The sequence below is a fragment of the Myotis myotis genome, unplaced genomic scaffold (assembly GCF_014108235.1).
Source record: "Myotis myotis isolate mMyoMyo1 unplaced genomic scaffold, mMyoMyo1.p scaffold_m19_p_13, whole genome shotgun sequence".
Taxonomy (NCBI): domain Eukaryota; kingdom Metazoa; phylum Chordata; class Mammalia; order Chiroptera; family Vespertilionidae; genus Myotis; species Myotis myotis.
In genome coordinates this window covers 24685660-24702467 of record NW_023416317.1, presented here as the reverse complement: position 1 = coordinate 24702467, position 16808 = coordinate 24685660, and the positions used below count along the sequence as shown (strand labels likewise).

The 16808-nt window shown below is 50.9% G+C and overlaps 1 protein-coding gene across 7 annotated transcripts in view; it reads right to left on the bottom strand.

Moving 5' to 3' along the window:
* IFT122 (intraflagellar transport 122) overlaps positions 1-16808 on the bottom strand; it is a 66546-nt gene that overhangs the window by 1601 nt on the left and 48137 nt on the right. For all 7 annotated transcript variants that reach the window (XM_036332252.1, XM_036332255.1, XM_036332253.1 and 4 more), the window contains 9 exons: positions 16106-16272; positions 12757-12928; positions 11216-11318; positions 9133-9273; positions 7650-7744; positions 4960-5060; positions 2632-2797; positions 1645-1756; positions 857-982 (listed from right to left, as the gene is read on the bottom strand). In XM_036332252.1, coding sequence (XP_036188145.1) covers positions 857-982; positions 1645-1756; positions 2632-2797; positions 4960-5060; positions 7650-7744; positions 9133-9273; positions 11216-11318; positions 12757-12928; positions 16106-16272 — 1183 coding nt within the window. The remainder of the gene's footprint in view (positions 1-856; positions 983-1644; positions 1757-2631; positions 2798-4959; positions 5061-7649; positions 7745-9132; positions 9274-11215; positions 11319-12756; positions 12929-16105; positions 16273-16808) is intronic.

Sequence of the window (16808 nt, the reverse complement as noted above, 5' to 3'; positions counted from 1 at the left end):
AGCGGCGGGGTTGGTGAGACAGGTTTCCAGATGGAGAAATGTAGGAAACACAGACCTGGTCATACAGGGTGGGACTAGGCCCCCGTGCTCAGGTGGGAAAGGAGGAAAAAGGGCTCTGATGGGCTCTGCTGCCCCACAGGGACCATGCCATGGCTCACATGGGCCTGCCGGCCAGAAGCACCATGTGAGCAGAGGCCTGAGGGCCTGCTGTGTGTGGCTGTAGAAATGATGGGGCAGCGACCTGGCAGCTCTTGGAGAAACATTCAGCAGTAGCCGGTTGTTTTGCAGGCCGTATTTCTGGGATGGCCTTGAAGGTCATGTTTCATGGAGAAGGGGGTAAGAGCTCCTGCAGATCCTGAGGCTGGCCAGATTAGGCTGAAGGTCCCCAGGGAGCCGCCACCTCTGCCAGGCAGTGGTGGTGGAGCTGTGTGAGGCCAGGGCAGCGGGGTTCCCATGCAAAAGGTCCCCCAGACTGGAGGCTGCTGGTGCTGAGTCAGGTACAGGATGTGGCCTCACACAGCAGCAATAACCCAGCCTAAGCAGATGTATGTGTGCAGAGGACTGGTGTGTGGACACAGTTTCTGTCTCTCTTCTTGAGCTCTCCTCTGTCTTCTGTTCTTCAAAATGTGGTTCATGGCCCAGTGGCATTGGCATTACCTGGAAGCTTGTAGGAACACAGGCCCCAGGTGAGGCCTGTCCATGCCGCCATGTGGGCCTCCCCACTCACTCAGCAATTGCCTGCCATGTTCCTGCCCTCCCTGGCCCAGCCATCCTCCAAGGCCCTCTTGCCTTCTCCTCACACCCAGGCCCTGAGCTCAGCTGGCACACACAGGGGTCAAGCCAATGCCCAGGATACTGTTTCCTGTGATCTCTTGCCATTTGTTCTCACGCTTGTGTCTTGGTGCCTCCAGGTCAATGAGGGAGACAGCTTCTTCATCAATGATCCCCTCCTCTAGGTAGAACTCGACCAGGTGCAGCACCTCTGGAAGACACAGGGCACAGGGAGGAGCTGGGGGATGGCACCCTGTGGGAAGCTGGGGGCTGGATACTCTCACCAGGCAGCATGAGAGAGGTGGGAGGCCCACAGAGTTCCTTCCTCACCCAGCGGCAGGCTTCTCTGAAATCAGGTAGACAAGCTGAGCAGCAGGGACACCCCTCCTGCCTGCCCAATGTCCGGGAGCAGGGATGTGGTGTGTGTGTGTGGGGGGGCTGTCTGTGTGTACGGGGATGAGAACTGGGCCTTTGGCCTCCTTCCTCCCCCTAGTAGCTGGATGGACTCCTCTCTGAGGGAAGAGGCAAGGCCTCCGCCCAGCTACTGGGAAGGGGCTTCGGATCCTATGTCAACATAGAAGGAACTGGGGCTTGAGAGTCCACCTCAGCCTCCCAGACCAAATGCCCAACCAGCAGCCTCTATTCCTGGGGCATTTATGTTATGCAAAGCCTCACACAAGGTTCTGAGGGATGGGTGTTTCAGGTTCACGCAGCACTGTGCATCCTGTCTCTGGGAACCCTGAATGACTCTATGTGTCAGGCAGGGTGGCTGTCACACTGTTCCCAATTTACATATCAGGACACATGTGGCCAGCAAGCAGTGCACTGAGCCCAGCCATTCACTGGTACCCCTTCCACATGCGCCAGACTCACCATAGGAAGACGCGGAGAAGACGAAGGGCTGGCGGCAATTGATGCAAACATTGCCCAGGTTGTTTAGCAACGGGTTGTTGGTAGAACAGCGGTAGCACAAGGGCACCAGCTCCTGCAAAAAAAAAACAAGCACCACAGACTAGGCCTAGCTGCTAAGAGTAAAGGCCACCTGGGTAGGTGGGGGCACTGGGCCTGGGGCTCTGTGCAGTGTGAAGCAGAGTAAGAGCCTACAGAGACACTGGAGGCCTCGTCATTTGGGGCCTGGACACCTCCTTCACAGGCAGGACTCAGCAGCTCTGTTCTCCTGGCAGGAATGCCAATAACCATGGCCACATTCACCAGCCACTTACTATGCTTCAGGTACTGTGCTAAGCACATCACCTATACTGGCTTTCACCCTTACAGCCACTATGGGAAAGCTATTATGTGTGCCCCTGTTTGATAGAGAAGGAAACCCAGGCTCAGAAAGATTGAGACATGGCTAGGAAATGGTGGGACTTAGATCTGAAGCCATGTCTATCTGATGCCAGGCTCTACCATGAGCTTAAAGAGGGGATTGTGAGAGAGATAGTTAGCTGGGTTGGAGGAAAGAGGGCTGGGCATAGACATGGGGTGGATTTACCAAAGAGCAATAACCTGGTTCCAGAAGGAAGGCGGGCTAGGGCTTGGGCTCTTAGGATGAGGTGAAGGCAGAGCCACCTGGTCATAGAGGTGTGGAGGGAGGCTAGAGACAGAGCAGGGCCACAGCAGAAATGGAACCTTGAGAGGGCTAAGAAGAAGATGGGGCAGGGCTGTGGGTTGCAGGGGAGCTGAGGGTTACAACTGGAGCACAAAGGGCTGAGTGGAGAACAGAGGGGTGGAGAGGAAAGAGCAGGAGCTGGCAAGCCAGGGCTCAGGCAGGGGAAGGGACACAGACAGCTGAGAGCATGCATCAGGTGATGTCCAAAGATGCTGCAGGGGAGGAGCCTGAGGGGGCTGTGCCCTCACCTCATTGTCATGGAAGGGCTGGGAGCGGACGGTCAGGCTGTCCAGCTCGATGGACTTCTGGAACCTGGCAGGGACGTACAGGCCCCGCAGCTGGTCATAGGCGTGCCGGGCCAGTTTGTAGGCACCCAGGGCCCTGCTTTGCTTGGCCAGAGTGAAGAGTGTTCTCCTGTCGATCACAGGGTTAAGGACAACAAAGCCTACACTGGGGCCTGAGAGTTGGCACCGCCCACCCTCAGAATGAGCCCAGTGCCAGAACACAGCTCATGCTGGTGCCAGGAGGGCACAAGCAGGAGCTTGAGGAGTACTTAGTTCTTTTATGGGATGTAAGTGTATTTCTCAGATATCAAGGCCCAGAGATTTTTTCAGAGATAAAGACAGTGCAGTTTCCATTACTTATTTTAACCTTGCTTAGGTTCTCTGAGCCTGCTTTGACTCATCTTGTACCCTGATCAGGACAAAATGGCTCTCCCCACCTTGCCCAGCCTGCCAGCCAAGCCCTCCTACTCCAGTTCTGCCATGTAGAACCTGGTCCCAGACTGCCTGGGGAGCTGCCCTCAGGCCCAGCTTACAGAGCCACTGGGTGCAGCGCACTTCTCTCTGCCTACCCTCCCCAAGGGCCAGGGTGGTTTCTGAGTGGCAGCCTCCCTTGCTCTCTGAGGCCTTCCTCTGAGCTCCTCAGACTGAGGCTGACAAGACTGTGTTCAATCTCAGGTCACCTCAAATGTTGGCTGTACTCAGACCCAGCCTGACCTTCTTTCCCAGTCCACCTGTGAACACCTTAACCCACTTCCCCAGCCAGCCCCATGCCTCCTCCCCGCTCTCCTGCCCCTGAGGTTCCTGCTCCCCACACCCCAAGTGTGGCTCCTTCCACTCCAGCAGTTATCCGGAGGTAAGTTTCCTTGTCTGTGTCTTCACTGTGACTCCTCAAAGTCTGGGATTATCTGGAGCTATTCCCAGGTCCCCAGTGGACAGCACAGGGTGAAGCTCAGGGCAGGGGTTCAATCAAACTCTGCTGACTTGAATGGAGTTGCTGGAAAGGTTGGGTGCAGGTGCTCAGACCCCAGCAGGGTGTCCCTGGCCGCTCATTTGCAGGGGTTTCAGTCATTGAAGGCAAGGCTTGATTTGTGGGAGTTTCCTCTGAAATGTAAATGTTGGGCCTGGAACCCTTACAGCTGTTCTCAACCTGTGGGCCGCGACCCCTTTGGCAGTCGAACGACCCTTTCACAGGGGTCACCTAAGACCATCCTGCATAGCAGATATTTACATTATGATTCATAACAGTAGCAACATTACAGTTATGAAGTAACAACGAAAATAATTTTATGGTTGGGTCACAACATGAGGAACTGTATTTAAAGGGCCAGAAGATTGAGAACCACTGCTTTAGAAACACCTGATTAGCACCTCTGAGCCCTCTCCTGGGAGGGCTTTTTCCTTACAGAAGGAAGGCCCCATTGGAGCTGGAAAGGGGCTGAGAGAATGGTGAGATTTCCAACAGGAGAGGATATTTATGTTCTTTATGACTTTCTGGATCTTAAAGATGTTAGTCACTTCCTGGTAGTTTCTGGCAGATAGGCCCTCTGCCTATTCTCTGCTTATAGCCCTCCCTGTGGCTTGCACCAGCCAGAGGAGGGAGGAGGCCCCAAGGTCACTGCCTCTCCAGACTGGCTCCCTAGGGCAGGCCTCAGCTCCTCTGGCACACCATGCTCACTTCACCACCTGGCCTTTCCATGTGTTAGATACTCTCCTGGAACATCCATTTTACTGTCGTCCCCGGTTACCTCAGCCTGTAGGATGGATATCACCTCCTCCAGGTGCCTTCCTTGGCCAAGACCCCAGCTGCATTCCACCCTTGGAAACAGCATGCATCCCACTGAACGAGGCCCTGACAGGTCCACCTCTCCCACTAGACAGCAGCTTTGTTGCCTACTGCCTGGCAAGGGGCTTGGGGCACAACAGGTGCTCCATCCACCGGCCTCCCTAGGGAAGTGTCTAAAATTCCAAACCCAAAGGCCTGGTGCTTCCTGTATCGCAGTCACACCCACATTTGTGGGTTCCGGGAGGGCTTGGAGAGTGTGCTGGCTGGAGACTCAGTACTGGGTCTAGCACGGAGAACCCTGTAAACTAATCTTCTCTTGGCATTAGCCCCTCGGCTTCCCTGGCTGGGTCTCTTCTACAGCAAACAGCAGCGCCTGGGCAAGCTTTCTGTCTTCCCTGAGGGCTGCTGGAGAGAGCGAAGCTTCTGCCAGCAGAGTGCTCTGGAAAGAACTTCTCAGAGCCATTAGACAAGAGGGGTGGGACAGAAGGTGGGGGTAAGAGAGAGGATACACTTTAGAGATGCCCAAGGGGGTGTCCTTCGTCAGGCTGTGCAGCAGGAACCTGGAGATGTTGAAGAGGGTTTCCGGACGATGGGAACTGAACGGCTCCTCCTACAGTAAGAAAAGCAAACAGGGATTGAATTCCTCAAATGAGCCACTGCTGGGCCAGGCTGAAAAGCAGATGCCAATAATTCTAAGATACTTTAGTAAATGAGCAGATCTGCTTAATGAGCACCTACTGTGTGCAGGGCATTTTATAGCCACTGTCTTATGTGGTCTTTAACACAGTCCTGTGAGGGATGTATTTTCATCCCTACTGTACTAACGAGCAAACCAAGGCCCAGGGAGATGATCTGCCGAGGTCACCCGGCTAGAAAGGAGCAGAACTGGGATTCAAACCCAGATCTGATTTCCAAAGCCCAAGCACGTCTCCCGAGTGGCACTGCTTCTGGGGTATGTAATGATTCCATTTCCCTGAGCTCAAGCTGTCTCCAATTAGCTCGAAAAGAGAAGACAGTTATGCAATTTAGGACATGGCCGTGCTATAAACCTGCAGGGCGGTAGTTAGCCCACAGCATAAAATCACATACCTCTTCTCTGCTCTCCAACAGCGAGCGGCCTGCCCATTCAATGCCCACCAAATATGCACATGTGGTGGAGCCCCTCAACTGCTCATCCCTGTGCCCCAGCACCTGGCACAGGCCCTAAAAGATGAGGCACTCAACACACATTAACCGAATGAATACCTAGGGGCTGCCAGAAGCTCAGAACAGCAGACCAGAGGGCATTTTCTATCAGAAAGGGTCCATAAAAAGTTAAGAATACCACTTAGAAGGAATCTGGCACAGTGTGTGCAAACTGAGACTGCTTTAGATGAGAATGCCTAATTCTGGCCAGTCACCCCTCCTCTCGCAAGTGCTTAAATGGCAATAAACTGACATTTCCTTAAAGGTCTTGCTAGACCACTCTCATCATGGAGCCATCAGGACTTAGGCCCTAATTGGTCTAAAGTCACTAGGACTCACTTTACACTATTTTAGTTCAGAGCCCAGCATTCTCTCTCCAGTTCTCACTTAAATGTCTGTAGCCTCTGTTAGTTCCAAGAACCCAAGAAAACCTGAGACTGCATCCTTTTCTGGGTGAGAGCCAGGGAGAAGCCTGCCTCTGGTTACATTGCACTAGGTGTGGAAGCTAAGAAATGTCCCAGGAAGAACAGGGGTTGGGGCGTTCCTCAGGATTAGCACCTCTCCGCTCCTCTGGGAAGGAAGCCATTATGCCAGGAAAGGTCTGCTGCTTCCCTTCCCAGTCTGCTCTGCATCAGAGCTGCTCTGCTGGGACCTGATTGCCAAACCTTAAAATACCACCTACCACCATGCCTTTGCACATGCTGTGACCTCTGCCAGGAATGCTCTTCCTCCTCCTCTGCACTTTGCCCCATCCTTACTTACCTCCCTCCTCTTGGCTTAGGGCTTAGGGCTTAGGGGTCACCTTTTCGAGGAAGTCCCTTGAGGGAACTTTACTACAACTTCTTGTTACTAGACTATGAACTCCACAGAGGCAGGGACAATGTCTTGTTCACCACTGTGTCCCGAGGCCTCAGAACAGGGCCTATCACACAGTAGGAATTTATTGAATGAAGGAATGGCCTAATGAAGAAGCCTCAACTGGAGTGCACAGCCAAGGTCCCCAGCTGGTACAAAGTTGCCACAAGCTCACAGATGTGCAAACGTCCTGCACATAGGCTCAGCTGATACTGAGCTGGGGCCTTGACTTTTGAGCCTAAGTTGAGTTTGGGGTCTGCTTTCCACCTGGGCACCTCTTTGCCCCTCTTTTGTGCTGAACTCTTGGCACATTATTTGCCTCTGGGGAAAGTCTGGCAAGAAAGACTCCTCTGATAGGCTCTGCCTGAGCCAGCCATCAAGCCTGCATCTCATCTCCTCCCCACACCAGGGGCAGTGGTCTCAAGGGACCTCGTCTGCCCTTGCAGTCCCTTCAGAGCCCCTCATCTCAGGTGCTCACCTGGAAAGAAGCCACTTTCCTGATTTCAGAGAGGAAGGGAGAGGGAGAGGGAGAGGGAGATAGAAACATCAATGATGAGAGAGAGAATCATTGATTGGCTGCCTCCTGTACATTCCACATTGGGAATGGAGCCCATAACCCAGGCACATGCCCTTACCGGGAATTGAACCGTGACCTCCTGGTTCATAGGTTGACATTCAACGACTGAGCCATGCCGGCCTGGCAAACCTCATGTTTTATAGAGAAGGAAACTGAAGGCCAGAGAAGGAAAGTAAATTGCTCAAGGTCACATAGCAAGCCAGCTGCAGAGCTAGGGAGGGACCCTCAGGCCTTTGTTAGAACTAGGCCTTCACCCATCTAGGTGAGAGCCCCATGGAATGTTCACCCCGATCACTTTAGATAGCCCTTTGTCTGGCTAACCTAGAGTCTGTCTGAGTCATCCAAACCTGAAACAAGCAACTAGAAAGGCCCAATTTAGCTCTGGCTGACTAATTCAGAAGCCCGCAGCTTGCTACATGTCAAACAAGCAGTCAATCAAAGTTCCAAACTTTGTTTCTCAGGAGAAGAGCAGGATTTCTCAGCAGGTCACCCTGCCCAGTGGGTTTACTGAAGACAAGTCAAGTGCCCCTGTCTCAGTAGGCAGTGCCCCTAGCTTAGGTGCCCATTTCCGGGCCATCTTACCGTGTACCGGTGAATGGCATGGTAGCAGTGGTACAGCTCAGCCAAGTGCTGGAAGTGGTGAAACTTGTTGAGCATTGTGTCCTTCTGGGCAGGATCTTCAGTGTGCAGTGGGAGGGGAGTAGGGGAACAAGGAGAAGGCGTGTCAAACCAGTCTAGAAGGAAGAGCTAGGCAATGGCACTTTTGCCAGTTGACAGTTCTCCCCCAACACCAGGACTACGCCAGGAAGAGTGGCAAAGTGGTGCAATGAATGGAAAAGGTGCTCTGCTTAGAAGCTGGGGCCATCCCAAGCCCGGGAAAGTCTCAGCGTGGCAGAGCACATGGCCAGGGAAAGTCTGTGGATATTTCTCGAAGGTTCTCCCAGAGCCCACACTATGCTCTCTCAGGTCACTCCACTGAGAGAGCACCAGCTAGGGCAAGAATATGATCACTGGCACTCAGTCATACCAGAGGAGCCTGGCAGGGAGGGTGGGCAAGGGCCGATTTTATTCATGCTCACCTCAAGCCTCTTTCCACTGTGCTGTTCCTTATTAAAATCACAGACCACTGGCCAGAACAGAAAATAGCAACCTACACCCCAGCCTGACAGTTATCAAATAGTGACCATGGCTTCTGTGAGGCTCACAGCAGCCTTAGGAAGGAGGGGCAGGATTACCCCCATGCTAGAGACAGGGACACATAGCTGAGGAAGGAACTGTGACTTGTAACGTCACCTAGCTGCCTCCAATTCGTGTTTTTCCCATTCCTGCATACTGGCCTCGGTCTAGTAAAGAACATCTCTCTGGCCCTAACCGGTTTGGCTCAGTGGATAGAGCATCGGCCTAGGGACTAAAGGGTGCCAGGTTCGATTCTGGTTAAGGGCATATACCTTGGTTGCTGGCATATCCCCAGTGGGGGGTGTGCAAGAGGCAGCTGTTAGATGTTTCTCTCTCATCGATGTTTCTAACTCTCTATCCCTCTCCCTTCCTCTCTGTAAAAAATCAATAAAATATATTTTAAAAAAGAAAAGAACATCTCTCTGTCCCAGCCGCTTTCAGAACTCCCTCAGTGGGAAGTCTTGTGAATGAAAGCAACATTGAAACTATTTTTCTGCTTGGGATGAGTGAGAATCTGGAGTGTGTTATTGTAAAGTGATCTCTTCTTCATCTTTTCATTTAATTAAAAACATTTTTAAAACCGGAGCTCACCCAGGTCCAGTTATGGGCTCCCAGGTAGCAGGGGAGAGACATGTTCTGAATTAGCAACACAGGGTATGACCCCACCCCCATCTGTAACCCCAGGATGGTCCTCATACCATCTTTAAGCTTATGGGCAAACTGGAAAAAGATGACACATCAGATTAGGGCACTGCAAGGCAAGGTTACGGACAATACACCCAATAAACAAGCCCAAGGCTTTAATTAAAACGTCCCAGCTCTTTCGATGTTTATCTTGGTGCCAGAGCGGGGCCGGGGAAAACAAGCGGCCTGGCTGTTGTTTACTTACCTTGAGCTATATTGAGGCACTGCATGGACAACATCCAGTAATAATAGGCGGCATCATTAAATCTGTTTTCTACCACAGCGTTGTTTGAGAGCTGCTCTAACACTCTGACTGCTTCCCCCTGCCGCCCGGCCTTGTGGAACGCTGGAGGGGCACAAAAACACACACAATTCAGGGAGTTGGAGGGAATTTTGCAGGGCTTGCAAGGGGCTGCTGAGAAGTAGGACATTCATCAGAGCATCTGCAGCACTTCGTTGCTGGGATGCGCCTCTCAGGCCAAAGGCTATAAATAACCTAGGCTATATCTTGAAAAAACTACAGTGAGATATGCTCCCTTTTGGCTGGGAAAAGGCAACCAACTTTGTAAAGGCATGGCAGCAAGAAAAACTTGAGGGACCAAATTGCAGGGCAAAGTCTAAAGATAAAACTGTTGTTCTTCATCAGTGAGGTTTTGCCCCCATCCCACTCCAGGGAAAAGCCTTGTGATTTCTGAGGTGACACTAACAGGACCTGACACTTGAATGGTTTTGGTGGTTTAGAAAGTGCTTTTGTTGCTGCTTACTTCACTGGGTCATCACAACAGGCTTATGAAGACCCTTTTTAATGGGCTCCGCAAGGTGGAGGAAAAGCAGCATGCCAAGGTCACAGAACCAAGCGCAACTCAAGTCCTTAGTCAGTCTTCAACTGAGTGCTTTTTGATGACAACCTTGAAAAAATTTTGGCTTGGTTCCAGCAACCAAACATTTGTGAAAACAAGCCCAAAAAAATCTCTAAATCATTCCTATTCTATTTAAGAGAAATCTCTTGTACATACTGTGTGCCAGAACCTTGGAATGTTGGGGCTGCCAGAGAAGCACTTCTAGTTGTGACACTTGCCCACATATGGGCTCTCAGATTATCCAAATCCTCAGCTTCAGAGAAGGAAAAGGTCTGGCCTTTGTTCCGTTCTCATCTGCAATCTCTCATCTGAGTACCAAGTTACTATGGCGATGGATTCTTGGAAGGGCAGACACAGACAGATGGATAGGTTGATATATTTTGCCCAAACATGCAGATACTTTAACAACTGGGTTCTCTGGAAAAGCTGAAGCAGTAGAGAAGACGCTGTCTTTCAAAGGGGGCTTTACCAAGCTGAGGAGATTCAACAGGGAGACATTTGTTCCAAAACGTGTCCGGAGGTGGCAACCATATAGACGTGTAAATGAGATGCTACGGAATATGACACACCCAACTTCAATTAGAAGACTTCCTGAAGAGGCAGCAAAACCTAGCAGAAGAATCAGGTTCCCCAGCCAGCCAGCCAGATCTGGTCCAATTGGGCTGTCACTCTCTGGCTCTGTGACTTTGCAGGGCACAGTTAGTTTCTGTGTCTCTGCAGGGCTGCTGCCGAGATTCAAGGTTATGTAGTTACGTGCCCAGGCAGTGCCTGACATAGAAGGCAATCATATTTTTAAATTATTACTACCAATTAAAGTTCTATACTCTCTTTCACTTCTGTTTCAGATACTGCCATACCTAGTATGCAGCCCGCTTTACCTGTGGAAATGCTGAGGAGCTGAGGATACCCCATTTAACTGAGCCAGAAATAGAACCCATTTCTATCCATGGCAGAGGAAAGTGTCAGGTGAGACTGTGCTAGACACTGTGCGAATCCTCTCATTTTGTCCTCTCCCCAACCTGGCTTGAATTCCTTCTTTGTCACTTCCTTGCTATGATACTTCAGGCAAAATCCCTGTACCACTTCCAACCTCAGTTTTCTCATCTATAAAACGGCACCTACATCATAGGGCTATTGTGAGGATTAAATGGGAAGATACATTTGAGTGCAAGGTGCTTTGCTCAGAGGGGAGATAGGACCTGTGTAAGGTCCAAAAGCAGGTGCGTGATGGACCAGATGTGTCTGACTCCAGAGCCCATGTTCTTTCCCTGCTCCCCAGACCTTCATCAGTAAACACATCACATGCCCAGATAAAGTCGTGCATCTTGGTGGTCTACAAAGGGAGGAGCTTGGCAGCCTTCCTGAAATGTGTATCTGGGCAGTGCCCCCTCCTGCTCCTTCTGCAAGGTGCCAGTCTGTGTGACCTACCTTTTTGGGCTTCCTCAAAACGATCGTTCTCTGCCAACCACTGAGCGTAGGGCATATAGATGTCTTCTTTAAACTCAGGATGCTTCTCGCCCAGAGCAAAAGCCTGGAGGAAGGAATCAATGCATTTGCAATAAAAGAGCCCCTGCAGCCCCCTTGAAAACATGGCACTTGGCTGAATCCATCAGGGATGTCATATTTTGCCAGCTTGACAACTCAGAGGGGGAGAGTGCTTCCCCCCCACAGCCCCCAGAACTGCAAAAACAAATCAGCTCTTTGAAAACAAAGGCAATTAACAGCTATATGCAAGTGACTGGATTCAATAACAACAGTCTGTTTCTGGACCACAGAAGCAGCACAGAATCGGAAACATTTTATTTTGAGGGTTTGCGTGGGCTCCTGTACCACTGCAAACAGATTTCTTTTAATTGCAGGCGACACCTAAGGAAACAGAATTGACATTATCATCATCCTGTGTATTAGCTATCAAAGATGATGATGGACTGATGCTGTATGGGACCCGGTGACTGCTTCATCTAAGTCCCAGAACCACCTGTCAGGCAGGAGAATTGGAAATGAATCACAGGGGAAAGTATGTGGAAACAGGGAGAAAGTTTGCCTGATACACAGCCAGGACTGAGTCGTTCCAAGATGTTGTAATTTATGCTGCTTGAGCAATCTCCTGATAAACTTATCTTGAGACGCCATTATCACCTCTGTCCCTGGCTCCACCTTTTCTCATAAGTGGCCATGTCACCTCACCAAATGGAGCCACTCAGAGGGCAGACAGGAGTGAGACAATTCATACCCAGAAAAGTCCTACACTCTGGCTCTGTAAACTAGAACATGGTGGGTAGGGTAAGGACAAAGGGTGCAGTCTCCAATACTTCCATGGATGAATTTCAATCCAGGACACAGGTTGCCAGTGAGCTAGAGGGTGAGTTCAAGATACAGCGGGGGCAGCACATCACTGCTTCTGCATCCTCATCCCAGTCATCTTCCTATTGACCTGCTAATTCTTCTCACCTGCCTTTCATGCAAGAAGAGCCTAGGTCTTTAAGTGGGGCCAGGTAGGCGAGGAGGAGGAGGAGCCGACCTCTTAAATAGCTCTGGCAACCTGCACCTGGAAGTATGGGTGGTGACCTTTTCTGCCACCCAGCAGGTTTTAAATGTCACACAGGTGTCTCTCCATGTCAGACATGTGTCAGCCTGTGGTGCTGGTCAGAGGCAGCTCAGACCACAGCAGGCAATGGGGGCTGTCACATTAACTCTCCCATGCCTAGTCTCTCTCACAGGCTGGTACAGAGCCAGCAGTCCATAAAGATGCTCTGAATGAATGAACGAGCAAACAAATGGAAAGCTAGTATCAAAAGGCCCGCCAAAATACTCTGGCTTGGAGAATTCAAGGTTAAGTCTCCTGTCTGCCAGGCTAATGTTCATTATCACAATGAGGGCAGCTGCTCTCCATCTAAACCCAAAAAAGTCCCCCATGGCCCAGGGCTCAGACTGGATCCCCTAACCCTTGAAGCGTGCGACACCCTCACCTCATCCCAGTGCTGGGTCTCCACATGAAGCTGAACCAAGGACTTCAGGTCACCAATCTTCAGGTAGGTCTCAGCAGCATAGCCAGGGTTATCCAGCTTCTTGAAGTAATGAGCGCACATCAGCAGGGGCTCCCGCTCGGCCTTGTCCAGCTTGCGGGCAATGTCAATTAACCTGGAGAGGCAAGCACACAGGGAGAAGATGGACTCCTGTGAAAGGAGCCTGAGGCAAGGAAGCGGATCTCCTTGAGGGCAGGCTCTGTATCACTTCATGTTGCTGTCAGTGCTCAATATAGTATCACGGCCCCTGGTGCTTGAGGGGGTTATTAAATGAGTGAATACACCCAGAAACAGTGCCCAGGGACAGGGAGAGGTGGCCTGCTAAAGGACACTGCTCCGCCCTCCCCCTTTCATGGGAGTTACTGGTCTATCCAGCAGGAACCGGGGGAGAGAAACAAGCATCTACTGATCACCTACTGTATCAAGAACAGTGCCATGAGTTTTTGCATGTGTGATCTCATTGAACTCCACCACCCTAAGAGGTGGTGCTGTTTTCCCATTTTACAGATGAGGAGACTAAAGGCTAGGGTGGAAGGTGAAGCAACCTGCCCAAGATTCTGCAGTCAGGAAGTGGCAAAGGGCTCTTCCCACCACTGTTTTGAGAATTCTCATGGGAAAGTAGAGGCAGAGGCGTGAAAATTCTTCAGTGACAGAATCTCTAGAGGAAGAGGCTTGTGTGGGGCCTGCTCTGAGCTCCGGAAAAGAGGTCTGCAGGAAATCTTGACTGTGCCTCTCTTCCTGGCCAAAGGTGCCAACCATGAGTGAGGGGCCATAGGCACCACTGCTCAACACTTCTTCCCAGTAGTGACCGGCTCTCCCACTGCTTGAGGAGACATAGAGGCTGAATGAAATGTGCTTGTTCCCTCTAGTCAGGCCAGGATTTAGGGTAAAACCAGTTTTCCCAGGAGAAATGGGTCCTACCCAGCTTGCTCTTTGTGAGAAAGGAAAGGGAAGCAGCTGTAACAGATCGTTGTCTCAGAGACAGGCAAGCTCAGGGAGGCCTGTCAATCTGTACTTAGAATAATAATGGAATCTAAAAATAACACTTCTCAGGAGAGAAACAACACATTTTAGGGAAAGGTGGCACAGGCAACCCCTTAGAGCTCCCCAGCCCCACCTGTCAAACCAAATGTCCCTGGAGGAGAGGCACCTTTTACAGCCAGACCTGGAAAAGGGCAGGATATGCTGAATGTCTCTTTCCTGAACTAATCTAAGTCTCCTCAAGGTAACCCTGGTACATATCAGTTGCAAAAGAAAGTGACATGAAAAACTAGAGGGAGAGGGACTTAAATCTGCCTGGCTCTCTCCTGTACCATACCTTTTGTGAAAAGAATAATTTTGGGGGTGAGGGGGAATCTGTGCCTCTTTCTTCAAGAAACTTTATTCTTGGACACACATCAACCACAGAGTGGGGTTCACAGGGATGATTTCATTATTTACCAGCCCCTCTCCCTCCCCAGGTCCTACCTGGGCCACGGCTCCCTATGAAGTACAGTGTGGCTTCCAGAACAACCAACAGTTTTTAAAGTTCAGACTGAGCTGACCTCAGAAACTGCTCCCTCACCTGCTTTCCCTTAACAGCCATGGCAGTGTGTTTACATATATGTACACATGAGTATACACATGTATGCACACACATGCACGTGTATGAGCATGAGGCCCACTTTCTCTGACCTTCCCCTGGAGGTCTGATGCTCTAAGAGTCCCAAGACTGAATCCATCCCCTCTCCAGCAGCCCCACCCAAGCCTGTTCCTCTTCTGTTCTCTACCTTGGCAAGTGGCATTACTGACTACCAGTCCCAGATCTCAGAATCAGCGTACAATTCCCTTGCCTGGCCCCACCCCCAAACACCCCCCATTCAGTTGGGTCCTGTCAGTTCTGCCTACTCCATGCCTCTCATTCATTCCATCAGCCAGCATATTTCTCCCTGGCCTACTACAGTGATCTGGTCTCTCTTCCTCTAGTTTTCCCTCCACTCTATACCCACTGCCTGAGTGGGCTCCTGACAGCACAGTTCTGATCAGTGGTCCTCACTACTTACTGACAAATCTAAATGCCTCAGTCTGGCACCCAAGGCCCTCCCAGAGTGGCCAGCACAGATCCTCCTGCCCACAGCCAGCTGTCCTTCACGCTCCCCCTCCTACACCTTTTATTCTGACCACAGTCAACCCATTGTGCTATGCTTTTAGCCTGCACATCCTGCCCCTTCCTACTATCTCTGCCTCTTGAAATTCGTCAAGATCCTTCATGCAAAGACTACTCCTAGGAGAAGACATCCATGGTTCCTCCTATGAGAATTCATGTCTCCTTCCCTGACATGCTAGCAAGTTTTCATCTCGTTTTCAGTTCCTACCATTATAGGTATTACTACAGGCCCGGTGGGTGAAAATTCATGCACTGGAGGGAGGGTCCTTCAGCCCGGCCTGCCCCCTCTCACAGTCTGGGAGCCCTCAGGGGCGGGAGGTGACCCAGAGATCAGGGGAAGGCAATGCCCCATCACAACTCTGCTGCTGCCACTGCCGGCAGAGCAAGCCTTGGCCGGCCCTGGTTACCTGAGCCTCGGGCAGCCCTGGGCAGCTGGGGAGCAGAGGGGACTGGGGGTCTCCGGAGGCAGGGCCTGGCCTTGCTGCGCGCACCTGTTGCCCCCGCAGGGCTGAGGGGACTGGGCGCTACCATGTTTGAGGGCAGGCAGTCAATTAGCATATTCCCTCCTTATTGGCTGTGGGTGCTGCCATCTTTTGAGGGAAGGACAGTCAATTAGCATATTCCCTCCTTATTGGCTGTGGGCACCGCCATCTTTGCGACAATGTGAGCGTCAATTAGTATATTCCCTCTTTATTAGATAGGATGGGCACTAAAGTCAGCCAAATCAGTTTGAATGAAGCTCAGCTCCACAATTTCCCAACTATTTGGCCTGTGTGATCATTTGGTCCTTGAGCCTTGGTTTCCTCATTTGGAAGACGGGCATGGAAACACCCACGCTTAGGGTGTCAGCGAGAACCAAATGTCTGCAAGGTATCACAGTGCCTGGATCACAGGGAGGGCTCAGGGAAGGGCAACTCCAATACTTGAGTGTCTCCTTCTCCTCACTCCCTTCTATTCTTTCCCCCAGGAATTCGCTAAGCTCCTCAAAAACAGCAAATGCCTCATCCAATCTCTGTGTCTCAAAAACCTAATCACTATCACATTAGTTTAGAGAAACACTATTTTTTTCCTTGTCAGTCAAAACCAAGAGCTGACAAGACACAACATGATGCCAAATGCTTCTTGGGGCAGGGACTGAAAACCTACATGTCAATCCAGCCATGGTCACCGCTGATCTCTATGGCCTTGACATGCTCTCCGGCTGAGATGTACATCTCCACAGCGGCTTTGGGCTCATTGATATTTCTAGCCCAGTCAGCCTGTTTGGTGATTAGCATCTTTGTTTCTTTGGGGTCTCCAGATCCAAGGAAATCCTGAGGAAGCACAACAAACAAAAACACTCTGAATTAGAATTTCCTGCTGCCAGCATTACATCAGGCTGCTGAAAGCTGGAGCAAGGAAGGACTTGTTTGGCTGAAGCAGGCAATCAGGATGCAAGTGTGAGCCCATCCCTACATAGCTGACTGGGGGCAGTCCCAGGTGTCAGGGAGGAGTGCTCACAGGCTGCCCCACAGGTGCTCCTGGGGGGTACTGGGACAGTGTCAAGGACTATGGCCTTCAACGTTTCCTGTCCTGCCCACTAATGCATATTTGTTCTTTAGCTAAACAACCTTTTCCGGACTCTTTGCAGTACTGTACACAAACTCTGAAGTGTGGCAAATTTATGATCAGGTTTCTCTCTCTCTCTCTCTCTCTCTCTCTCTCTCTCTCTCTCTCTCTGTGTGTGTGTGTGTGTGTGTGTGTTTGATATATGTGTGACTACTTCAATATAGTGACTCTACAACCTGGTTGCACAATTTCAAATATTCTAACTTACAATCTTTATTTAGATAATAGGGAGAATGCCACA